Consider the following 27242-nt stretch of genomic DNA (forward strand, 5'->3'; position numbering starts at 1 on the left):
AGCAAGGGTGGGAAAATTCAATCTTCCATCCATTTATCCCAAAACCAAACTCATGCCATTCAGTGAATTTCGGTTTGTAGCATGTTCCTATAGGACAGGGTAGAAGTGCCTTCATAGGGTTATCCAGGCTGTAATGTTTACAGAAGCAGGATGCCAAATCTTTGTCCCATGGAGTGACTGGTGGGTTCAAACTATTGAGCTTTCAGTAAGCAACCAAGTGCTTAACCACTGAGCCACCAAGGCTCCTTACTCATTCACTTGACGGTGTTGTCAAATGTCATCAAATCACAGAGACCCTATGTAGGGCTTCCCTGTTTGGGGCTCTACATCTTTGCAGGAGCAGAAGGCACCATCCACGGAGCATTGGGTCAGCTTGAACCACAGACCTTGTAGTCTGCGGTCCAGTGCTAATCCTACAGGCCACTGTGTTCCCTACTCCTTCACTAGTTTGTAATACTCTGATGATAAACTATCCCTTCACCTTGTTGTTAAGTGCCATCAAGTCAGTTCAGACAAATAGAAAACTAGGGTTTTCAAGAAGCAGGTGGTGGGTTTGAACTGTCGACCTTGTAGTTCAAACCAACCTTGCCGTCCAGTGCATTATTCTACAGTGCCACATCAGGACTCCACCCCTTAACTAGCTTCTAATAATTGGTGTTGGTAAGTCCCATCGAGTTGGTTCCAACCCATAGCAACCCTGCATAGGGTTTCCAAGGTGCAACTTGTTAGGCTAAAAAAATAATGCTTGCCGCCGCTTTACATAGGCAGTACACATGCAAAACTGCTTGTGAAGCTATTATTAATTAGAAAAGGCATCTTTTAAACAAAGTAGTTGTGTTTCTCAGGCTATCATTCGAGACCAGTATCCCACCTGGGGGTCATTTAGCAATGTCTGGAGACATCTTTAGTTGTCGCCACTGGAGGAAGCTGCTTCTGCTAATGGGCAGAGGCCAGCAATTCAGCTAAATACCCTACAAAGCATAAAACAGGTCCACCCAGAACAGAGAACTTATCAAGTCTAAAATGTCAGTCAGGCTGAGTCTACCGAGAAGCCATGGTCAAGATCTAAACCTGGAAAATGTCACTTTATATTAAAATTCATGTTCTTGCATGTCAAGTGGCTGCCAAATTGTTATTTAAAAAATAAGAATACTTTTAAACATTCAAGTATTCACTGTCTCTTCATCACCATCCAAGCACCTTGACACAACTCAAACCATAAGCATCTGTTTCAAGAGCGGACTTCACGAACAATCCAAAATCACTGCTCCCCAACCCCAAGAAAAAGAAAGAAAACCCTCTAATTTTACAAACCATTTGGGGAAGAGCAGCCCTGGGAACTTTTACATACTGTGGTACCTTAAAGTGAACCATGGTACGTTTTGGGGGAGAAGAGACAATGTATTTGCTCTTACCCAAACAATGTGAGTACGCTGGGAATAAGACTAGTAAAATAAACACCAAACCCTGAATTAATGATACTTAAAACCCCCAGGAATAAAGCAACCTTACCCATGTCAAACAACAGGCCCACGTTTAGAATTTTAATTCACATTTTACCTAGTGCAATGCAGTCAATTATGCTACGATAATGAAACTGACTTTGCTGTTTACATTCAGGGTTTTAATGTAATGGTGCAGTGGTTTCTGTATGTTTTTCTTTCTATAAAAAAGCCCATACAACTCTATCAGCACACAAGGAAGGAAACCCACTAACAGAACAAATGTCAACACCAGTCCTATCCTCACCAGATGTTATGCTCCATGCCACCAACCACGAAATCAGTTTTAATTTCTGAAATTTAACTCATTTTATATAACATTAAGGAGCCTCGGTATAACTGTGAGTTAAGCATTGGGTTGCTAACCACAAGGCCGGTGGTTCAAACCCACCAGCTGCTCCTTGAAAGAGGCTGTCCGCTCCCATGAAAATTTAGTCTCAGCAAGCCTAAGGAAGAAATTCTACTCTGTCCCACTGAATTGACTCAACGTTGTTGTGGCTAAGTGCCGTTCAGTCGGTTCTGATGCACAGTGACCCTGTATAGGGTTTCCCAGGAGCGGGTGGTGAATTAGAACAGCCAACCTTACAATTTTAACAGACCTTGCCGTCCAGTGCTTAACCTGCAGTGCCACACCAGGGCACCATGGCAGGGGGTTTTATATAAAGTTAGGAAAGCTGAGTCACAAAGGTGACACACTTACCCAAACCATGACTAAAATACATGCTCCAAAATTGCATCTCTGAAGCTAAAAGAGTGACAGTCTGTGACATTTAAAACAGTTGGTAATTAAACACTTAAAAATGTGAAAAGTAGCCTTTGTTGACAGTTCTCTCCAAACCACTCTTCCTTGATTTCTGTTATTCCCCTGTTCTTTCATACAAGCCCTCGTCTTATCTTGGGCCACAGGGAAAAGACAATTGGTATGCTACAGTAAACAACTGGTGAAAAGCTGTCTGTCTACAAAAGTTATCTGAAATCCTCCCATTATGTGAATGGCCTCTCTCCTGAAGAGGGGCTGAGGTGATAAACAGGCAGAAACTGTTTACGGAGACTAAGAATTCTCCTGCTACTTGAAGACAACATTAGTAATAACAATAATAAAATACCCCCTTTAAAGGCGCCATCTCAAAGCAGAGTACATAGAAAAATTGACACACTTCGTGAGAGGATGTCTTATCTGCAGGCAGGCTATGAGAGCAAGAACTGAAACCTCTGAGAAGGATTTGAACTCAACTCCACTTCTGGAGTCCTGGTGTGGCGCTGCAGGATAATGCACTGAACTGCAAGGTCGGTGGTTCAAACTCACCAACTGCTCCTCGGAAATCTTACACATGGTCACTACGAGTCAGGACTGATTCAACAGCACTTAACAACTATTCCTTCTAGGAGGTCTGGTATGGCACAAGTGGTTCAGTGCCAGACCACTCACTTAAGTTTAGCAGTTCCAACCCTACCCTTTCAGCACCCACCTTTTGAAAGAAAAGCCTATAATCTGTTTCCAAATAGTCACAGCCATTAAAATCTATGGAGCAGTTCAACTATGATACACATGGGGGCCACACGAGTCAGGGTCAACATGAGAGTAACTGGTTTGGTTTGGTTTTCTACTCACCCTGCACGACCACCCTGCCTTGCTCACCTTCCCTGGATGACTGACAAATGATTATAATAATGAACAAAGCCTTAGGATGCAAAGGGCTGAACATGTTCTTAACAGTCTATGTTTAGATAGAGTCTTCAAAAAAACTGTATAGTACACAACCTAATCAAAACCATAATGAAGTATCTCATTTCATACCCACTAAGAAGTCAGTTCAAACTCACCAGCCACTCTTCAGAAACCCTATAAAGGAATCAACTCAACAGCATTTAACAACAACTAAAAGACCTTCGTAGTGGTTACGAATCGGGCTGCGAACCTTAAGGTTAGCGGTTCGAAACTACCAGCCACTCCGCGGGAGAAAGATGAGGCTTTCTACTCCCGTAAAGATTTACACCCTCGGAAACCCTGTACAGGGTCGCTATGGGTCGGAACCGACTCGACGGCACTTAACAACAACAACAAAAGACCTTATGCTCTGGTTATAAGATAGTCACTGTTCTCTCCAAGGGTGGATTTGTTTTATGAAGAAACGTCTTGTGATATAAAGTACCACTGAGTCGGGTCCGACACATAGCAACCCTGTATAGGGATTCCAAGGAGAGGCTAGTGGGTCTGAACCACCAGCCTTGAGGTTATCAATCCAGTGCTGATCCTACAGTGCCACATCAGAAACTTACCGCCCAATTCCTGAGGGGCTTTTTCCAGGAACTATCTGCATACTCCTAAGAATAAGAAGCTAACCTCATCCTTTTAAACCTCATACACTACAATCTTACTGACAGCTACCACCAAAGGATAAAAATAATCCAACATTTTGCTAATCCTTAAAGCAATCATCTCATGCAACAACGGAGAGTCCTTTAGGTCTACAACTCAATTTCTCAAGCGCAAGCAGCCCCAAAAGGCGCATCAGAAATCTACATACTGAGCCACTCTATACAATAAAAACACACATCTGGCCAGACAGCACAAAATAGCCTTGACTTCTTTCATTTCATACTAACTTTTTAAAAAGCATATAATATTATCAGTCAAATTATATGCAAATTGAGAAAGGAAAACAAGGCTGTCTACTCTTAACCCTCCATTTTCATGAGTTCTATAAGTTCACAGGCGTTGCTATGCAAAGTGTTCTTTTTTAAAAACTAAATATAGGGCCATGGGATAGACAGTCAGTACCAAGAATCTGGCCTGCTCTCTTTTCCAATTCCATCCCAATGACCCATTTAACCTCTCAGTGCAAAAAGGACATTGTTCCCTTTGCTATGTTAAGCAAGAAAGCCGATGATAGTACATTTTTGTTTCTCAACGCTCTCTCTCCATCTGTTCCAAAAACTTAACATTTCCCCTCAATTCTAAACTGGAAGTCTGTTCATCAAAGCCTGAGTACCAGTGCTTTTCCACTGCTGTGTCCTTATTGTAAGTCATTCATGCACGACCACTTAATGACAGGAGAAGAGCATCTGGCTGGGTCTGATCTCAAACACTGACATCTATGTAACCAGTAGAAACTGAGACAAGGGAAGGAGGCGGTGTGCTGCTCAGAACAACCACCCCTTTTCAAGGGGTCGGCCAACTGGAGCTCATGATCCAGAACAGGCACTTAGAAAAGCCAGGCAGAGAAAAACACAGCTCAGGGAGCCAGGACCATGTGTTGGGGGAAGGTTACCAGCCTACATCTTATCCTCCAAAAAGCCTGACAAAGTAAACAGTATTACTCATATACGGGGGGGCGGGGCACACTGATAGAAGTTACAGAATTTTAAGTGGTCACTTATTATAAATTATAAATGACAGTATCAACTGTCCCACCCACGTCCATCTATCCAACTCTGGGCCCATGGTTTTTCCCAGGTAAAACAATACAAATACTTTTATATAAACTATTGCAGACACCAGGAAGCTGGCAGCTGGTTCAAAACAGCATACACAACTCTGCAATTACTTTCTTTAACAACAAAACAAAATGTACAGCTGATAACATTTTTTTTAACCTTTAGATCAAAAAGAATCCCTCTTTTTACAGTTGCTGTTGTTGTGAAATGCCGTCGAGTCGGTACCGACCGATAGCGACCCTGTATAGGGTTTCGGAGAAGCAGCTAGTGAGCTTGAACCGCCGACCTTGCAGTTCAAACTGCTTTGCAGTCTGGCACATTAACCCACAGCGCCACACCGGGAGTCCAGAGTTGAGGAAAATTCCCAGGGTGATGGAAACAATCTGGGTCTTGAGAAAAGTGTGAACCACAAGGGAGCATGCATTTGTTCCGAGTGACCAAACTGCACATTTCAGATCTGTGCATTTCACCGTTGATAAATTACACATCAATTTTTCAAAAACTCCATGTGTGTACGCACAGATGCATGTGAAGTATGTATATGCATGCATGTGTGTATGTCTGTATTTAAGCGTATATGAACACAGATGTGAATTATATATGATATAAACAAACTCAAAGGGAATACTTATTTGGAATTCCCATCTCAACTAAAATCAATTATTGAATTATCTGTCTGAGAAAGAATACTCCTTAGAAGTATGGCTGGCAAGACCTGGTGTCTCATATACTTTGAGCACTTTATCAGGAGAGACCCGCCCCTGGAGAAGGTAAAGCAGAGAAGCAGAAGATCCTCAGTGAGCTATATCGATATAGTGGCTGCCACAATGGGCTCAAACACAGAAAAGGTTGTGAGGATGACGCAGAACCAGCCAATTTTCTGTTCTGCAGTATTCAGGGTTGCTATGAATCGGAACCAACTTGAAGGCACCTGACAACAACAATCTGAGAAAACAGAAGAGTACTTTCAACCCTAAACTCTCCAAATAGTGAAGTGGAGCGTAATCTGGAGTTCTTCCATCTTCCTGCCTTCAGGTTACCCATGAGCCAGTCTAGAAATACAATGGTACATCATACATTAAGCTGTTTTGCTTGGGACATTATTAAGAGAATTCCAATTTTTCCAAAAGAAAACTTTTTCTAAGAATGCTGCTTACTTTAAAGTATGAAGACTATTCTAATTTTAAAACTGAAGCTATCATATCAATTAAGTTCCTTTCCTACAATGCAACTTTTTTCTAAAGCATAGGTGAGTTCTATCAAACCAAATTAACTGAGACTATTAAGATCTCTGCATTCATTACAAAAACATACTTCATACTAAAATTAGCTTGTAAAAAGCAAAATTCAAAAAGTAGAACTACAGTTATTTTGCTCATCATCAAATCTGCTGTCAGTAAGAGCTAATCCAAACAGGCCAACAAAAAATACCTCAACAGTCCCTCTTAACACTAACAACTTCAGTAAGTATCTTTCTTAAATACCAGTCATCTACTCATATGGAACAGGGGCTGGTAGTGTAGTGGTTAGGAGTCTGGCTATAACCTCAAGGTCAGCAGTTTGAAAACACCAGCCAATCCACAGGAAAAAGATGAGGCTTTCTACTCCTGTAAAGATTTACAGCTTCTGAAACTCTGTACAGAGTTTCTATGAGTCGAAACCAACTCCACGGCACACTAGCACACTAGCACCACCACCACGCATATGGAACAAGAAGGCAGGTGCTGTGGTAGGAAAGATGAACAATTCAGCATTTGCTGTCTGCTATAAGCACTGGTGAAGGAGCTCTGGTAGTGTAGTGGTTACGAATTGGGCTACAAACCTCAAGGTCAGCAGTTTGAAACTACCAGGTGTTCTACAGGCGAAAGATGAGACTTTCTGCTCCCATAAAGATTTACAGCCTCGGAAACCCTGTACAGGGTCGCTAAGAGTCGGAACCAACTCCACGGCACATAACCACCACCACAAGCATTGGTGTGGTGCTGTAGGATACAGCACTGGACTGAAAGACTGTTCTGAACCACAGGTTGGTGGTTCAAACTCACTAGCCTCTGCTTAGAAACTATACAGGGTGGCTATGAATCAGAATCAACTCGACAGCACTTAACAGTAACAACAACATAATCACTAAGTTTTCCGTGCTGGTATGGGATGGGCAACATTACATTGCTCAGAAAGACAAAAAAAATCATAAACTTCTTCTTCCTGAAAGAGTATTCAAGGGCCCAGGGTACACATTGAGCTTACCTAGAAGCTAGGTGTCCTTCAGAAGCTTTTAACTTTTTTCCAGGTTTGCTAAAGAGAAATATCTTTAGCCCTGTCAAGCAAGCAGTAAGCCCCTTGATTGCACCTTAAAGGGAATGAGAATGTTTCGGCTCATTTGCATTGTAAAGGGTACTCTTTCATGATCTTTCACACTTGTAATAGATGTCTAAACCGTTAAATTACTATTTCTTTTCTTACCCTGAAAGTCGATGCAGACTAAGAGCGTGGCCTCTCCCATTGTTCTTTACCCTAAGTTGGTCTCTGAACAATACTGACAGCTGCTATGAAACCCGGTCGCATTTACTCCGCGAGCAGCTGCTGTGTGCAGAACAGACAGCCTCTCAGTGCCTCCTCCCCCTCTGGGGAGACAGGTTGACACACACTGCATGTTCAATGACGGGGTGCAAAGGTCCACTGAATTGTCAACCCAATTTTATGCTACTTCGATTTTCCAGGACGCACACAATTCCTTTCAAGCAAAAATCAAGCATATGCCAGAGTATGAAACTTATGGTGCGGGATAATTATTGATCACGACAAACTTTCAAAGAACCTTTGACATTCATTAATAAATGATCCCCAAACTACAATTATGAAAACTGCATATGCCAGTATGCTGAAATCACACAAAAAGTCATGTGCTGGGCCTGATTCCCTGACTCAAGTGATTGTTGCTTCTACATTATCAGAGCTAATCTGCTTTTATATAATCGTAACTTATTTCCTGGCCGTTCCTATCATCAGTGATTCATCTACTCTAGTATAAAGCAGCCTGCTATTTTTATTTTCTGATTCAACTAAAAATGAGTATTTCTCCCTTTTATAATCTGCAGATCAAAAAGAAAACTCTCAAGGACTGGACAGTGCCTTTGAGGATTTAAAAGTAAGAGTTTTACCATCCTGAAATTGTATGTAAAAATTTTAGAGCCTATCACAAAACAAACATGTTCCCCAAAGTTTAACTGGGTACTTGAGAACTGCTTTGCATATGTTTTCCTTTAATCAAAACAGGCTTTTCCATTCTTATTCATTTGGGTTAAAAAATTCTGTGCTCCAGCTACAAGTACAATTCGCTATTAGTCAGTGCTAATCAAACATGGTACATGTAAAAGTACCAGTGAATATTTGATTTGATCTCTCAAAGAAAGCAATTCATTACACAAGAAAAGGGTACAGAGGCAGCAGACAAATGCAGATGTAATTGTGTTTTTTGTTGAATGTGATTACAGCGCCCACTAAGTAACAGTCAAAAATGTGATCCTAAAGGGGGGAAAAAATGCAGCCTGAATCTGGGAGGAAGGAGAGGAGGGGGAAATTGTTTATGCAGAGCTAAGCTGTCAAGTGTAATAAAGCAGCTTGAATAAAATTTAAGCTGAAAATCCACTGAAGCTCCCCATTTCAGGGAGGAAAAAGCTATTAAAAGGAAATGAAGGTCACCCTCCCAGTTTATTTCAGCTAATTGACTGCCAATAGCTTACCACAGGCGACCCGACTGCAGATCTGCAATTGAGAAACTGATGAAAGGAGAGTTTTCAAGCTGAGGCTCATTCTTTAATCCTCCTTCACTCTTATGTTTTTTCCTCCATCTCCAGTTGGGATGTAATTTTAAGCCCTGAAGGATTAACTGGTTCCATTGTCTGTGGCCGTCATTGGACTATGGCACTCTTAATCCGTACAGCAGCATGTCTAATTATCATTACAAAGTGTCTGAGGGAACTATAAAGACCAGCAGGGCATCTTCTCACAAGCAATTAACATAAATTGATAAATGAGTAATTTGAATCCGCTCAAGGCACTCACATATGAATAAAATCAGAAAGGACGGTCCCTTGTTTCAGCTACTTCTTTCGCTTAGTCTGGAAGGGTAGAAAACTTGAGAGCCCTACTGGATCCTGTGGAGGGGGTGAACTCATGCAGGGGATGGAAGGCATGGTTCACCAGATTCATTAATGCTGAGCAAATGACTTGTGATTGACAACCCATCCTCAGCAAGGAGCACTGCCTGAACTCAACCTCCGCCCACCCCGCAGAAACCTGGTGAAAAGCTGAGAACACGTTGGCAGACAATTAACACTTCTTCAATGGCAAGAGAGAGCTCTTTTCATTGGTGTGCCACTTAAAAATTCATGAAAGATGCACAAGAAAGAAAGGCACAAACAGTTGCATAGGTTCTAATACCCTAGAGCAGGCTAAAGGTGAAAGTAAAGATACTGAAAATGAAATGATCAGAGATCTGTCTCAACCTCACCTTGACCTAAAATGATAAAACAGGAGGAAGCAAAGTCCTCAGAACGCTAACTTAAAGCTTTTATTTGACTGATGGAGCATGAGTGAGAGTTAAAATGTCACAGGATAAGCTATATTCACTTTCCCATTAAAGAGCAAACTTGTTTTTCTTGCCCTCCTAAAATGTCTTATCATCTCCCCTGTGCTAACCTCTCTCTTCCCCCCATGCACCAGAGCATACGCCAACCTCCCACCCCCACCCACCCATAGCAAATCCAAATGGGTCAACATTAAGCGACACAGATTTACATATATACATATATTAAGCCATCAAATTAATAAGAAATGAAAGCTGGTTATACACACTGTAGGAGGTAGACCTGGAAGGCCACGTACCCCGATGATGGCATTCAACTCCGCCATGGTCACCTGCTTGGCACGTTCGACAGCCTGGGCCACCTGTTGCTGATGCTTTGGAAACAAGGAGAAGGACAAGGGTTATGCAAGGCAGTCAAAAACTTGACTTTACTAACAACAACAAAAGGCAAATTCTCCATGCAGTGCAGATGAAAGGGTTTAAGTACATAGTTTCTCAACCACACACACTCACAGAACCCATATGCAACAGGAAAAGGAAACAGAGACCAGTGGTGCTTCCCTATTTCTAACCAGTTACCACTTAATCTCTATCGATAACATTTGGCTCAGAATAGTAGAAAGTCACAAAGGACATCAGCAGTAACAACCTGAGCCCTTCAAAAATAAATAACATGGAATTTGAAAGATCACCCTGATGGGTTGCCAGAGGGATTGTAAAAGGTTGGGCAAGTGAAGTTTATAGTAACTATAACACCCATTTCAATCTTAAAACTTAAACACACATTAAATCTGTAGTCATTTCTTTGGTCAACACATCTTGACCCACCAGCAGTTTCTGGAAACTTTGGGAATCCCTCTCCTTCGTCAGGCCTTTGAGTTTTTAGCCTTTCCAAGGGGAAAGGAAAGGCGGATCCCACTCTCTCGCACAGGCTAGAAGCATCCTGCACTTCTCCCCACTCTCCCCGTAAGCAAAAACAAACCATCAGTCTATTTGAGAAGCACACAGAAACCAGGATCACTAAAGTTCAGCAAACAACTAGATTTGAATCTAAACTGTCATATCTGACAAATGTTAGACTGGAAAGGAGTGCCACAACAAGAGCAGAGATTAAGTGACTATCCAGCAGAGCAGCTGCCAACTAGCATACACACACACACAGTCATCGAGGTGATTCGGGCTCACAGTGACCAAACAAGACAGTAGAACTTTCAAGACTGTAAATCTTTATGGGAACACACACCCTCCTCTTTCTCCTCGGAGTAGTTGGTGGGTTTGAACCGCCAACCTGGCAGTTAGCAGCCCACTGAGCCAAGGCTCCCGAGGCTCCTTCCAACTAGAACAGACACCCAACATTCTAACTCCCAGCCCAATAACATTTCACCCCATCTCAAGATGCTTTCATCCTATACACACTTAGAAAGCATTTTACCCTTTATTTTCCTATATCCAAAAAATAATCGGCAGACTTTAAGACAAACTGTAACAGTCTGGAGTCCATTGAGAATACACATTTTATCCTTCACACTTTTATCATCAACCTCCTCCATGGACAGCATCACTGTCCATGCAGTCAACCCAGCTTGACACACAAGTACAGGTGAAAATACCTGCTTTCACAGGTAAAGTCAACCCTACTAGAACCATTTTTAAAATTCAAGACAGGAAAAACAACGTTCTACTGAAACAGTGTAAGTATAAGGGGCACCTGAATTATTAGTAGAACTTAAGCTTCTCCCATGTCTCACAGAAAACAAAAGCATTATCTTTGATAGTCATTTTGCAGTTTTCCACAGGAAAAAAACCTAATTTGAGGTTGAGCTATTGTCACCACTTCTGCAGTGTGCCCTCAGATCTGTTAGATGTAGACTAGCAGGGGGTTTGCACACTTCAGCTGTAACAGATGTTCTTCACACTTGTTCCTTGTGATAAAATTAACATCTTAAAACTAGCTAATTTGCAAACAGAGAAGCAACATAATTGCACTTTAACAGCTGAACAGTTTTACTTACTTCCTGAGACAGAAATGGGATGACTTGTGCACAAATCGTATTCAATCTCTTGGCGATTTCAGTCTATAAAGACAAAGTCATACAAATGTTTAGAATGCTTCATAATCAGTTCAGAGAAAGAACACTTCAATCCCAACGCTCTTGAGGACATACAGTTCTTTAGCCAGGTTGTTAACTGAGACTTTTCTGTTCAAGTACACAAAAGATTTTAATCCCACTTGCAAAGACAAAAATCACATACTTTGGTGGTTACTTAGTAAGAGACAAAAGGATAGTTTAATTGAGTAGGAAAATATGTGGTTTAAGCTGCTATGATCATTTCAACTGGTCATTTCAGATCAGTTACCATACTTATTCAATTAGGGTATAGGGTAGTGGTTGCGAACTGGGCTGCTAACCTCAGGGTCAGCAGTTCCAAAGTGCCAGCTGTTCTGTGGGAGAAAGATGAGGCTTTCTGCTCTCGTAAAGATTAACAGCCTCAAAAACCCTGTACAGGGTTGCTATGAGTCAGAACCGACTCCACAGCACATAACCACCACATGGTACTTTTGGAGTACTGGTGTGGCACTGTAGGGTAAGCACTGGACTACTAACCACAAGGTTGTCAGTTCAAACCCACCAGCCACTTCTTGAAAGCTCTATACAGGGATGCAATGAGTCAGAACCGACTGGATGGCAGTAACAACTATACATTGATGTAGTTATATAGACAATTCATTTTAGCTGGTTATCAGAAACTGTTGGAGAAGCAACATTGCCACAGATGCTTCCGAAAAACCAATATTTCCATTATTGTAGAATTGACTGACTCCAACTCATAGAGACCCGATGTGGGTCAGAGTACAGAGTAAAAGTATACTCCATACAGTTTTCAATGGTAGATTTCTTTCAACCACTGAAATCACCAAGTCTTTCTTCTGAGGTCCTCTGAGTTAATTCAAACCTCCATCCCCCAAAGCACATTAATCCTTTGTGTCACCCGGGGATCTTTAGCTTTGCAAGGTCTCAACTGACAGGGAAGACTAAAGGAGCCTACTGACCACCTTCCCACCTGTCCTATACAACTGGAACAGGATCTTATATAAACAGCAATTGCTAACTCTCAAACATTCAAACAAACCAAGAAAGCATTACTGCAACAGAAGTCAAGGCCCACATGATAGTCTAGTCAAGATGTGCCAGCTATTTATCAAGTCTCAAAATTCAGCATCAAATCAAAATGACCTCACTGACAGAGCTCATGGTTCAACTAACTTAACAAAATGTGTTACGAGCGTCTGCATTAGTTCTGAAAAAAACAGGGAAAAGTCTCTCTACTACATGGAGAAATTAGCAAGGGAGAAAATGTGCAATGCGGCTCCACTTCCAGCCTCGGGCTGGATCCACCTGTCTCACACCTCCACCACCTTAGAAAAGCAAGGCAAAGCAGTTCTGCTTTGAAAATACTCATCTGAGAAGACCTCAAAGGCCCAGTTTTGACCTTATTTACCATTCTCTGTAAATGTCAACTAATGCTGCTACCGTTACTGTAGTAAGCAATGAAAAGGATGACAAGGAGGAGGAAATTATAAAACGTGCGGTCGGTGCCCTTGAAAAATACAGAATGGAACATGTAAGGCAATGTAAGAAAAAAAGCAGGAACCATACAAACAAGTACATAAAAAAGGGCCATCCTTTGACATCCAAAACAATTCCAGTTAATTGATTCAGGTCTTTGGGTTTTATGGGGTTGGACTGAGACCAATCTAACCCAATTCTTCCCTGACCACCAGTGAGACCATTTTATGGAAGAAATGTGCTAGAAAGGGAAATGAGAGATCAAACCTATGACCTTGCTTCAGCCAGAGAGGCAAACAGATATATGCAAAAAGGCTACAGCTGTACCAGGTGAAAAACAGAAGTGAACAGCTCCACCCAGTTATTTAATCATAGCCACCCAACTCACGAGAACTCAAGGTCACGGGTCTCCTAGAAAGCACGGGCAGGCGTCTCTTTCCATTGCAACAAGGTTCTGTGCTACGCATCTGGGTGCACATAAAGGAGCAACAATGGCATTCATGGACTTCTACACAGGTTCATGCCCTCCACTCACTACCTGCCAGACAGTCCCAAAAGCATTCTGCACTTTTCCCCTTGCCAAAATTCACACCTGGGAATTTCCACTTCTCAAAATGTGTGCTCACTTGGAATGTATAAACTCACACAAGTATACAGGTGCAGAAATGCAAATGAAAGTTAACATAACCCCAAGTTCAACAGTCAGGGATAAGCAATGGTCTTGTCATTCTGGATGCGTTATTCTCAAATGTTCACTAGAGGTTTCAGAGTCCAGAGTGAAGGAAACTTTTAGACCATACGGGTCTCATGACATACAAAAATGCCTTTCCAAAACTTGCTTTTCCACTCAAAAATGTGTCATAGCCACTCTCCCAGTCAATAAGCACATTATTAGCTATTTCACTATATAAGTACACTCAGGTCTGAGCACATCTGCCATCACTGGGTATTTACATGTTTCATCTAAGTTTTACAATTATGAACTTGGAGGGTCTGTGCCACAGACCTCCAAGAGGAATTCCTGTAAGTGAAATCACTGTGTGTGTGTGTGTGTGTCAGGGGCAGAGGAGATGAACGACAGATTTTCTTTTATGTGGCCTTTCTACTAGCCCTGGGTTCATAATTCTCCCAAATGATGTTAGGGCCAATTTACTATCTGCATAAGCAGCTTGTTGGGATTGTCTGGTTTGCTAACTCACATTAAGAGGCCTGAAAATCAACCCAAAATGATTGACCACAATTAGGTTCCACCCAAGTGAACCGGTTGGTTGGCAAAAGCCAGGCCCTGAAATAGCTTACGTTTTCCACAAAAGGGGCCAATCTCACAGAGGTTTTTAGGGTTTCCTGATAGAGCATGTCCTTTGGGGATAGATTCCTAAGCTGAGAACCTCCTATAAGAGCTACACTATGAAGGCTGAAAGAAATGGTGCAAGCATAGCAGAGCCAAGTGGTGAGGAAACATGGCATCAATATGAGCAGAGGGAACCATGAGACCAGCAGGTGATAGCAGTAGATAGAGTCAGCAGTGAGGCACACAGAGGAGACGGGCAGAGCTGAGCATTTCATCAACAGGGGCAACTCTAGGCAGGAGGTCATGAACAAAACAGAAGCTTTTTATTTGCCTGTAAAATTGTTTTGTCATAAATTCAGCCTAACCCTGGCATTGGTCCAGGGTCGTCCCAAAGCTGCTGTCGAGAGCTGAAGCAAGAAGACCAGGGAGCTAAGTCTGGCCAAGAAGAGTCATGGAGAGAGACAAAGATTGACAGAGAAAGAACAAACACAGCCACGCTGCACCCGACCCTGGCAGCACACATGCTGTGAGAAAAGGGAGACCCGCTGACACCTGGTCCACAGGTACAAGCCCAGTGACACACAAATGGACATGGTCATTTCAGAAGGGTGAAATCCCTTTTAGGACCTAGGAGGGTTTTCAGCTATGATACTAAGCAAATACTCTCATAGAAGTGGAACGGACTAGTTCAGCTCAAGTGTGGTCCTGTTTGTTTTCTCTGTAAATAATCTGATCTCTTCTGTTCACTGTTGTTGTCGTTGTTCTTGTTGTTGTTGCTCTGACTCAGCAAACCTATGTACAATAGAATGAAACCATCTCTGAATCTGCACCATCCTCTCAATTGTATTTGTGTTTAAGCCCATTACGTTTGCCACTTTTGTCAATCCATCTCACTTAAGAGTCGTCCTCTTTTTGCTGACCCTCTACTTTTCCAAGCATGATGTCCTTCTCCAGGGACTGGTTCCTCCTAATAACACGTCCAAAGAACAAGAAAACGAAGTCTACCCTGGCTTCTAAGGAGTATTGTGGCTGTTCTTCCAAGACAGGTCTGTTTGTTCTTCTGTCAGTACCTGGCACTTTCAGCACATGTTACCACTCTTCACCAACACCATAATTCAAAAGGCTTCTCTGTTGTCCAACTTTCATATGAATAAGAGACAACCGAAAACAGCATGGCATGGGTCAGGCAAACCTTAGTTCTCAAACTGTTATCTTTGCTCTTAAACACTTTAAAAAGAGATCTTATACAGCAGATTTACCTAATGCAGTATGTCCTCTGATTTCTTGACTGCGATGGTTCATAAGTGTTGACTGTGGATCCAAGCAAAATGAAGTCTTTGAACAACTCCCACCTTTTCTCCATTTATCATGTTATTTCAGAAAATCTGTGTTTTCTTTATGTTGCCTTTTTACCCATATTGAAGGCTGTAATCTATGATCTTCATCTAGTAAATGTTTTAACTCCTTCCAGCAATTAAAATTGTGTCATCTGTATATCACAGGCTGTTAACGAGACTTTCCTCCAATCCTGGTGCCACATTCTTCTTCAGATAATGCAGTTTCTCAGATTATTTGCTTGGCAAACGGATTGAATAAGTGTGATGAAAGGATACCACCCTGGTGCATACCTTTCCCAATTTAAAACCCTTCAGAATCCCTTCGTCCTTGACATTCAAACCAACACCTCTTGGTGATGTACAGATTCCTCATGAATACAATGAAGTGTTCTGGAACACCCATTTTGGTAATGTTATCCATAGTTTGTTGATCCACACAGTCAAATGCCTTTGCAGAGTCAATAAAGCACAAGAAACACCCATCTGAGAGATCAGCAATGATATCCCTCATTCCACATCCTCTTCTGAATCTGGCTTGAATTTCTGGCAGCTTCCTGTCAATGTACTGCTGCAATCATTATTTCATTATCTTCAGCATGTGATATGAATGATATTGATCGATTATTTCTCACTGTGTTGGGTCACCTCTCTTTGGAATGAATGGAAACAAAATGTAGACTTCTTACAATAGCCATTTTCTAACTTTCTTGCCTCCACGGCTGCATCAGTTTGTTGAAACACTTCCATTTTTATTCTGTCAATTCCTGAAGCCTTGTTTTTGTTGTTTTTTTTGCCAGTACTTTCAGTGCAACTTGGATTTTGTCCTTCAATGCTATTACTTCTTGATCATGTGTTAATTCTTGAGATGGCTGAGCATCAAACAATTCTTTTTGGTACCGTGACTCAATGTATTCCTTCCACCTTTTCTGATGCTTCCTGCATCACTCAACATTTTGTCCATAGAAACCTTCAATATTGCAACCCAAAGCTTGAATTTTTTTCTTCAGTTCTTTCATCTTGAGATGTGCTAAGTTGAATGTGTTGTTCTCTTTTGATTTACTAACAGTGTCTTTGCACATTTCAGTATAATACCTTGTCTTCTTGAGCTGCCTTTTTAAAATTTTCTATTCAGCTCTCTTATTTCTTCAACTTGCTTTAGCTTCTCAAGAGCAAGTTTCAGAGTCTCTTCTGACATCCATTTTGATCTTTTCTTTCTTTCCTGTCTTTTAAATGACTTTCTGCTTTCTTCCTTTAAGGTACTTTTGATGCCCTCCCAACAACTCTTCTAGTCTTTGGTCTTTAGTGTCTAATGCATCAAATCTTGAAATGGTCTCTAAATTCAGGTGGGATATGTTCAAGGTCATGTTTTGGTTCTTGTGGACTTGTTTAAATATTCTTCAGCTTCCATCTGAACTTGCAGATGATCAATCTATGGTCTGTTACAGTCTGCCCTTGGCCTTATTCTGGCTGATGATATGGAGCTTTTCCACCTTCTCTTCCCACATATGTAGTCAATTCGATCCCTGTGTATCCCATCTGGTAAGATCCATGTTGTTTTTGCAATGAATACATTGTTGGTCTTTCAACATTCTATCATACAGTCTCTAGCATCATTTTTATCAACAAGGATGTAATTTTCAACTATGGCTCCTTTGTATTTGTTTCCCACTTTTGAGTTCCAGTCACCAGTAATTACCAATGCATCTTGACTGCATTTTTGATCAATTTCAGACTGAAGAAATTAGCAAAATTCTTCATTTCATCATCAACTTTAGTGGTTGCATTTTTAGTTGGATAATCACATAGTTTACTATGCTGGGAATGTCAAATTGAAGAGGAAAGGCGTTGCATTCATTGTCAAAAAGAACATTTCAAAATCTATCTTGAAGTGTAATGCTATCTGTGACAGGATATATGTATACCTACAAGGAAGACCAATTAATACTATTATTTGAATAATAGTGATTATCCAACTAAAAATAATAGTGATTACCCAACTAAAAATGAGCAATACCAGTTTGTTTCAGCTCACTAATGCTAGGATATCGATATTTATGTGTTCCATTTCATTTTTTTACAATTTCCAATTTTCCTAGATCCATACTTCATACATCTCATGTTTCAATTATCAATGGGTATTTGCAGCTGTTTCTCATTTTGAGTTGTGCTCCAGCAGTAAATGAAGGTCCTAAACACTTTGTTCCATTCACGTCATGATGGACAACTCTACTTGAAGAAGGAAGTCTTATTCTGAGTGCCTTCCAACTTGAGGGGTTCATCTTCCGGCACTATATCCAACAGTGTTCTGTTGCTATTTATTTATAAGGTTTTCAGTGGCTAACCATTCATCAGAAGCAGTCTGCCTTTCCTTCTTCCTTCTCTGTCTTACTGGAAACTCGGGAGAAACCTGTCCACCATGGGTGACCCTGCTGGTATTAAGAATACAGGTGGTATAGCTTCTAGCGTCACAGCAACACACAAATGACCACAGTACAACAAAATGACAGGCAAAGTTGGTAAAATTCTTCAATTTCATCATCACTGGGTTTTGTGGTTGGTGCATTAATTTGAGTAATAATGTTATTAACTGGTCTTGCTTGTGGGTATATAGATATTATCCAATCACAGACAAGTACTGTATTTCTAGATAGATCTTGAAATGCTCTTTTTGACAACAAAGTGACTCCACTCTTCCTCAATTTGTCATTCCTGGCATAATAAATCATAAGATTGTTTACTGTTTACCTTCTATAAATAATAACAGCTTTCAAATGCCAACAATGTGTAGTGTCTTGTGTAAATATGCCAAGTGGCTCGAACAGCTGAGTCCTCATCCCAGTCTTCTGACTGCTTATAATTTTGAGACAACTGGACTATGTTTATACATACAGTTCACTGGGTCAAAGTTATCTGCATATTTTACATTTTAATGTATGCTGCTGAGCTGCCCAGCAGAAGAGTCCTACTGATTTATATTTGTGCCAACAGTGTACAAGGGGGCTTGCCCTCCCACCCACTGTCAATATTGAGCTTTGTTGACCTTTTCTTAATCTTTAGTCATCTAATGGATTAAAAAGTGACCTCAGGTTTACTTGCATGACTTGGATTCTTCCTGAAGTTAAACATCTTTTCATGTATTTATTGGCCTGCTATATTTTCCTTTGTCTATTTTACTACTTGTGTTTATTCAACATTATCTTTTTGTAGGAGTTATTTACTGAGGATACACGTTACCCCCGCATCGTAGTTTTTCCAGACTGCCACTTGTCTTTCAACCTTGCATAATATAGACTTCTTGCTATACAAAAACGTGACACTTCTGTTGCTCAAACCACAGAGTTTTCTTCTTATGTTCTTAACTTTTGGGTCTGGATTAGTAATACCTCAAGATTGCAAAAGTTATTGCTTCTCCTAACACTACAATGGGTGTCCTTTTTATACTTAATTACTTGGTCTAGCTGGAATTTATTCTGGCTTAAAAAGAAAATATAATATCCTACAAGGAGCTCTGGTAGCGTAGTGGTTACGAATCGGGCTGTGAACCATAAGGTCAGCGGTTCGAAACTACCAGCTGCTCCGCGGGAGAAAGATAAGGCTTTCTACTCCCGTAAAGATGTACACCCTCGGAAACCCTGTTACAGGGTTGCTATGGGTCGGAACCGACTCGATGGCACTTAACAACAACAACAACAACCTTTAATAACAAATAATGCTATGTATTATGACATCAACGTATAAATGAACATGGTCAGGGGAAGAGTAACACCAGTTGGAGTGGAATGAACTCAAACTTAATGACATTTGTAGTTGTTAAGTTCCATCAAGTCAGTTACTACCAAAACCAAAATAAATGGAGACGTTGATTAAAAGGAAAACAACCTAAGTTAGATTGAACAATAACACAGAACAGGTAAGACTGAAATGGGAGAAATAAAGGTTCAAGGTGAAAACTCAAACTGATGAAGAAACATCAAAAGTAGCAGCAATGTCCCTTGGGATGTGAGGCAAATAGTCTAGAGAAGAAACAGATATAAAAGCAACAGCTGGTAAGTGCTGTCAAGTCATAGCGACCCTGAATAGGGTTTCTGAGGAGTGGCTGGTGAGCTTGGTCCACCGACCTTACAGTTCAAACTGACTTTGCAGTCCAGAGCACTGCCAGCCACTCTCCTCTCTCTGTTGAGTTTCTAAATTCTTTCTTAAGCTATCCTCTGACAAGTCAGCTTGATGTGGGGCCAGGAAGATTAAATTCAAATCTCAACTCTTCAATTTACAAGCTGGTTTATCTTGAACCAGTCACTGACATTCTCCAAGTGCTTCCGCTTCAGCATCTTTACAGCATAAGCAGGAACACCTACTTCCCCAGCTACTGTTTCTGTGCAGAAGCAGTGAGTTTATATGAATTGCCCTGTGAGCTCTAAAGCAACATCTCCGACATCCCAGGGCGATTTCGTAAATGTTTTCCCCATTTCTTAAAACACTATGGACAGTGGCACAAAACTCTACAGCCATTCTTAGTACTATCTCTTACTTCGCCTCATGGGTGTTCTGAAGTCACTAGTAAGTGCCATCAAGTGACAGTTCCTAATCAGTGACTCTGCATAGGGTTTCTAAGAAGTGACTGGTGAGTTTGAACCACCAAGTTTGCTGTTAGCTTGTTGTTGCTGTTATACACCATCAAGCTGATTTTGAGTCAGGTTTCCAAGGGGCAGCTGGTAGGTTTGAACCACTAACCCTGTGGTTTGCAGGCCAATGCTTATCCTGCAGCACTACACCAAGATCTGATAAAGACTCTCAATCGAACACAAAGTCAGTAGTAGTAGTGGTTCCCCAGTGGGGGCAGCGACGGTTCAGGAGCAGAATTCTAACATTCCATGAGGAAGACCAGGGTTCAATGGGGGCTTGCATGTTGCTATGATGCTGAACAAGTTACAGTGGAACTTTTAGTACTCAGCTGCTAATCATAAGGAGAAAGATGTGACAGTCTACTTCGCTGAAGATTTCCAGCCTTGGAAACCCTCTGGGGGCAGTTCTACTCTATCCTTTAGGGTCACTATGAGTCAGAATCAACTTGATGGCAAAGGGCTGTTTTGTTTTTAAACCAGTATTAAGAGACTCCTGTAACCTCAGACTTCTGGCCTCTTCTATAGCCCTGACAATGTCAATGAACTCTGGATAAGTCAGTTGGATTTTCCACACTAGAACCATTTTCTGTTCAAGGCTGAAGCCATATTTGATTTATACCTGGTAAAAGTTATGTTCATTGTTATTCATAAGGTTTCCATTGGCTAGTTTTCAAAAGCAGATTACCAGGCCTTTCTTCCTAGTCTTAGTCTACCGAGTGCTTCTTCCAAGGCTTAGTTTAGAAGTGCTGCAGAAACTTGTCCACTATGAGTGATCCTGCTTAGTGATGAAAATGCATGCAATTAGTCCAACGGACCCCGGGAACATTATAACTTCATAATGTTCATAACCTTGAGAACAACTGCTCTGAAAGAAATCACAATAGAAACTCCGGAATAGAGTGGGAGAGAAACATGGAACAAAAGTCAAGTCACACACATAAAAAAGACCAGGCTTACTGGTTGGATAGAGACTGGTGGAACCCCGACACTAATAAGGCCCTTAGTCACGCTTCAGGTCTGGTAATGAACTCACCCCCATGGCTCAATTTTTAACAAAACAATAGACAAGTCTTGTAAGGGGAACATAACACCAATGAGATATACACACCTGAGAATAATAAACCATCTGAGATCAAAAGGGAAGCATTTACCCAAGGACAAAGCTCAGGAGGATTGTTGTTAGTAGGGGCCATCAAATCAGTTCTGACTAATAGCAACCCTGTATATATACCGAGCTTCCAAGAAGCAGCTGTTATGTATGAAGTGCCAACCTTACGGTTAGAAGTTCAGTGCTTAACCTACAGTGCCATACAAGGGAAGAAGAATGCATATAAACAGCAAACACAGTGATGAAGTGGGGTAATAAGTAATGTGACATTGTAGGGATTGCAATCAATGAGATGAAACAAAATGTGTATGAATTGTTGAGTGGAAAACTAATTTCCTCTATAAATCTTCACCCAATTCACAATAAAAAGTGTTTTGTTTTGGTTGTTGTTTTTTTTTAAGTAGAAAAGAAAAAGACCAAAGAAGAAACGATACATTGTCATTGTGATTTGTTCCGTTTTTTAAGGGACGCTATGAGTTGGCACCGACTCCACGGCACATAACAACAACAACAACAATCAGAAGAACAGGAGCTCTGGTAGCGTAGTGGTTACGAATCGGGCTGTAAACCTCAAGATCGGCAGTTCGAAACTACCAGCCGTTCCGCTGTAGAAAGATGGGGCTTTCTGCTCCTGTAAAGATTTACAGCCTCGGAAATCCTATACAGGGTTCGCTATGAGTCAGAACCGACTCCACGGCACATAACAACAACAACCAGAAAAACGAATCAATGATGGAGGAAGTAGAGTCAGAATACTCCTTAGAAGTGAGGATGGTGATACTTTGTATTATTTTGAAAACATCATCTGGAGGGACCAATCTCTGGAGAAAGACGGCATATTTGTAAAGTAGAGGAATCACCAAAAATAAAAAGAGGGAGACCCTCAACAAGATGGCCTGACAGTGGCTTCAACAATGGGCTCGAATATAACGACTGTAAAGACAGTGCAATTCCAGACAACATTTTGTTCTGTTATACATGAGTCAGAGGTCACTAAACGGGCACCTCACAGCAGTCATGTTTATTTATAATCAAACGTCTCCTGTACCTGTTCTTTCTGACACTGTGTAAGATAACAACACCAAGTCAGCATTCAAGAACTATCCCTGGCCGCCCAAATCATACCCATTGCTGGCAAGTTGATTCTCACTCATAGCGACCCTAGAGCATAGATTAGAGCTGCCCCCATAGGGTTTCCAAGGCCATGAATCTTTACGCAAGCAGACTAGCACACCTTCATAAAATCCTCATGCCCAGAATCTCAACTATCGGAGTTAAGAAGCCAGCGTGAAACCTGGCCTCGGAGATGGCCGCCATCCACTGAGACATATGGAAGACTGGTCCAAATTACCTGTCTAGAACAATCTTAAGTTGTCCCCAGACCAACGTCAACTCCCCTTGCTGATTCGCTTATAAAAGAATTAATCTTCAAAATACAAACATTAGGTTTGGCTCTCTGGAAGTTAGTACTAGATGTCCTTGTTAACACTTCAACTGCTGGAACCCAGGTCTTCTGAGTAAGATAGTATCATCAACCAACTTCAGAGTTTCATGAAAATCAACTACAAGGTCAGCAGTTCAAACTCCTAACCACTCCTTGGAAACCCTACACAGGGTTGTTATGAGTCAAAACCAACTTTAAGACATTTAACAACAATAAACTATTACATATTTTAACATGCGATATTACATACATACATTAAGCATCCAAATTTACATACATAGCACTATAAATCATAAAGGACCATATGGCCCTTAACAACAACAACATACAAGTACAGCGCTTACTCCCATTCTTCAAACCAATCCACTGACACAGAGCTCATCCTTAATCATGATGGCCTCATGGGTTACACATTAGAACTGGTCCACATGATTTTCTTGAATGAATTGAGATCTACTGGACTACGACAGGCCATCTTTATGGATATACAGGCCATCTTTATGGATATAGAGTCTCTCTGGATGACACAAATGATTAAGCACTTGACTGCACATTGAAACCCTGGCAGTTCAAAGAAACCTCAGAAGCACATCTTGTGATCTGCTTCCAAAAAGTCAGACTCAAAAACACAATGGGACAGAGTTTGACACTGACACAGACATGATGGCAAGTTAACAACTACTGCCTTTACGTAAAATGATCTCCCAGCCTTTCTTCCTGGGTGCCATGAGAAATCCACTTAAATGCGGTCTTTCTGTCCTCCATAACCAACAATTCATAAACTCTCCTTTAGCCCCTTCAGAATCCCGTATAGCACTTAATGTCTACTGAGTAAACTAAATCCTTGCACTCAAAAGTCAGAGTGTACATAAACCTTTCATACAGGTTCCTAACAACTTCACACATGTTAAGTCTTGCTATGATGAAAAGCATCCTAATAACTGATTCCTACCAAATACTTTGTTATCTATCGCTCTTCACTAAAGCCTCGGCCACCAAAACTAACCACAGGATACACATTTGCCATACATTCAAGTAATAGTTCACGAAACTTAAATTCAATCCTTATACCTCCCTAACTCAAGCATTCAACCACAAAGTCGATTTAAATTGCAAGGTCAGTGTTTCAAGCTCACCAGCCGCTCCCTGGAAACCCTATACAGGATCGCTATGGGTTGGAACCGACTCAAAGGAACTTAATAACATCAAATTAAGCACTCCTAAACAGTGTTAGAATAAGGCTGTTTATAAAAAGAAATTGTTTCTTGGTAGTTGTAAGCTTCTTGTATATTTAAGTTGAGTTAAATATGGTCAAATATCTCAAAAACCAACAATGAAATCTACTTTGCAGAGTTCTTACACTGCAGACAAGTTCTCATGGGCTTCTTAAACTTCGAGTTTTGGGATTCCATGGTTCATGTTTTCATAGTCCAACACCTTGTACATGATACAAAAACTGACATACACGATGAATGTTCAACACAGAGCAAGGACTGCCTAAGAGTCATTGCCCAGATATCTCAAAGCAATCCAATGGCACCTTGCCCAAAATTAGCTGAGGGAGGGGAAACTCCACCACCATCAAACTGCAAACTGATAGATCATAAAAAATGGGGCTCAGGCTGAAGGCTGGCAATCTTTTGGTTTCTTTGAAAAAAGCAGGTAGCTAAAACACAAACAAAATGGCGTGCTAAGATTTGGTAAGAAGCATCTGCAACAGATACACAGGTAAGAACATGAAAACTAATCGTACAAGAGGAAATAGAGACTGTCTTTAAGACCTCTCTGATGAGAAGTGTCTAAGTCCATGAAAAACATTCAACCTCACTAGCAATAGAACAAAATCCAAATTCTACTGGAAGTTAAGGTGGGTCATTAAAGTCCTCAGGTAAACTGGTACAATCACACATTCCTGACGGTAGAGTAAATTGGTACAATCGTCTTGGAAAGCGACTGGGCAATGTGTTTCAAGAGCATGAAATTATTCAAACCCTTTGGTAAGGCTACCCGCAGCTAGGAATTTATCCCAAGGAAACAGTTCAAATGAAAAGCATTCCATGCATGAAACTTCACTGAAGCACAGGATTTAAAACAAAAGAGAAAGAGCCAGGTAAAGATTTAACAACTGCTCAATACACCAAAGCCATCTATAGAGTTTTTCTTAAAAAAAAAAAAAAAAAAAAAACCAATACAACTAATGTTTCACTTTCTCATAAGTCAGTACTCTAATACTAGGTGGTGGTGGTGGTTATGTGCCGTGGAGTCGGTTCCAACTCATAGCGACCCTGTACAGGGTTTCCAAGGCTGTAAATCTTTACGGGAGCAGAAAGCCTCATCTTTCTCCAGTGGAACAGCTGGTAGTTTCTCGAACTGCTGACCATGAGATTAGCAGCCTGATTTGTAACCACTACACTACTACCAGACCTCCTTACAAAATTGGTAAACCCTGTTTTAAAAGCTCATTGAAATGGCCACGTAGTCCAAAAAGGGCTGCGGCAGGACGAGAATGAAAAGTGACCCCGCCAATGACAAAATCGGGGAACCCTTTGCTGTCCTGGCAAAGGAGGAAGCCCTTTCCTCCACCATCCCAGTAAAGCACTCTGCAAAGCATTCTGTTAGAGACATAAATTATAGCGGGCCAATCTTAATAAGGGCATGTTGCCCAATTCTACTTCAGTTCTCCTCTTTCCAAGCAGAGATAATTAGTGCAGCAACCCTAACATCACACCATCTGGCCAATCAGTAGACAAAATGCACAAAACACATCCACAAACACATCACATATGAAAGGGAGGGGAAAGACTGACTGGAAGATTACTTGAAGTGCTTTGCATATTTAATCAATTTAAGTGCACAGTTTTCACACAAACATCCTGAGTGTTCTTTAGGTTATCGGCTATCACCTCCCTTTCATACGGGAGGAAGAGGCTCCCTTACCTAGAGACCTTCAGAAACTGACACATCACCAGTCTTTTATCTCTCAACTGGCTACCTGCTTCAGCCAGTACACCAGTCATACCTCACTTTAGCTAACCAAGGCACTCATGAAAAGATAAAGTGTTATCTCTGATTCGAATGCAACAGAGCAGCTTTCTGTTTAAAATATGATTGCTTTGAAAAAGTGATTAATCATGTTTTGGAAAAATCCAAATTTAAATACTTAAGGTTTTTAAAATTAAAATTTGCCTTCTTGCAATGTATAAGTGGCATGTGAAAGTTAGACTGTAGAAGAATTGATACATTTGAAGTTGTGGCGTTGCAGAAGCATATTGAAAGTACTATGGAGTGCCAGAATAATATATATATATATATGCCTTGAAAGAAGTTTATCCAGAATACTCCTTAGAATTCAAGATGGCCAGACTTCATCTCTTATATTTCGGTCAGGAGGGACCAGTCCCTGGAAAAGAACATCATGCTTGGTAAAGCAGAGGGTCAGCAAAAAAGAGGGAGACCCTCAATGAGATGGATTGGAACACCGTGGCAGGAGCAATGGACGAAAACATAATAATTGTGAGAATGGTGCAGGACTGGGCAGTGTACTTAAGGGTGAGGGGGAATGGAACCGACTATACAGAACCTCTGGTAGCGCAGTGGCTATGAATCGGGCTGTGAACAGCAAGGTCAGCAGTTCGAAACTACCAGCCGCTCCACGGGAAAAAGATGAGGCTTTCTGCTCCCATTAAGATTTACAACCTCAGAAACCCTGCTCAGGGTCGCTACGGGTCAGAACCGACTCGATGGCACTTAACAACATACAGAACCTAACAAGAAGTCACAACCTCTTGTACGTAGAGGGCTTTTTTACAACACAAATGGCTGCAACCTCTCCACAGAGTTGCTGATCCAGAAGGTTCATTGTTGTTGTTGTTAAGTGCCGTGGAGTAGATTCTGACTCATAGCAACCCTGCATAGGGTTTCCTTCTAAGGAGCAGCTGGTGAGCTTGAACCGCCGACCTTGCAGTTTCAAATGGCTTTGCAGTCTGGCGCATTAACCCACAGCGCCACACCAGGACTCCAGAAGGTTGATGGCGGGCTCGAAAATGTGCCTTTCTATCGAACCAACTAGACAGCACTTACCAACAAGAAAAAAGCTGGAGTGTCCCAGGAGTTGCTGGGGCCTTGGGGCTAGGGGCCACACCTTGAGAATCTCCACCATCTACCCACCCACCATAATAGTTGGTGCACCTACTGCTAGGTACAAGCCAGGCCTAATTACATCTACTCTCCACTCTTCCCTGCAATGTCATGTCCCTGGTGAGACTGGACAAAAGGGTTAAAATAACTTGCCTAAGGTCAGACACAGCAAGTGGTAAGTTTAGAAATGCCTGTCTCCAAAGTCT

General features: G+C 41.3%; 1 protein-coding gene across 9 annotated transcripts in view; it reads right to left on the minus strand.

Moving 5' to 3' along the window:
- TLE1 (transducin-like enhancer of split 1 (E(sp1) homolog, Drosophila)) overlaps positions 1 to 27242 on the minus strand; it is a 129271-nt gene that overhangs the window by 76625 nt on the left and 25404 nt on the right. For 8 of the 9 annotated variants that reach the window (XM_006834942.1, XM_006834947.1, XM_006834949.1 and 5 more), the window contains exons 5-6: positions 11541 to 11603; positions 9828 to 9902 (exon numbers count right to left, since the gene is read on the minus strand). In XM_006834942.1, the coding sequence (XP_006835005.1) occupies positions 9828 to 9902; positions 11541 to 11603 (138 nt within the window). The remainder of the gene's footprint in view (positions 1 to 9827; positions 9903 to 11540; positions 11604 to 27242) is intronic. The other variant, XM_006834948.1, reaches the window with a different exon arrangement.

This window comes from Chrysochloris asiatica, unplaced genomic scaffold (assembly GCF_000296735.1).
Source record: "Chrysochloris asiatica unplaced genomic scaffold, ChrAsi1.0 scaffold00014, whole genome shotgun sequence".
In the NCBI taxonomy this organism is placed as follows: Eukaryota; Metazoa; Chordata; class Mammalia; order Afrosoricida; family Chrysochloridae; genus Chrysochloris; species Chrysochloris asiatica.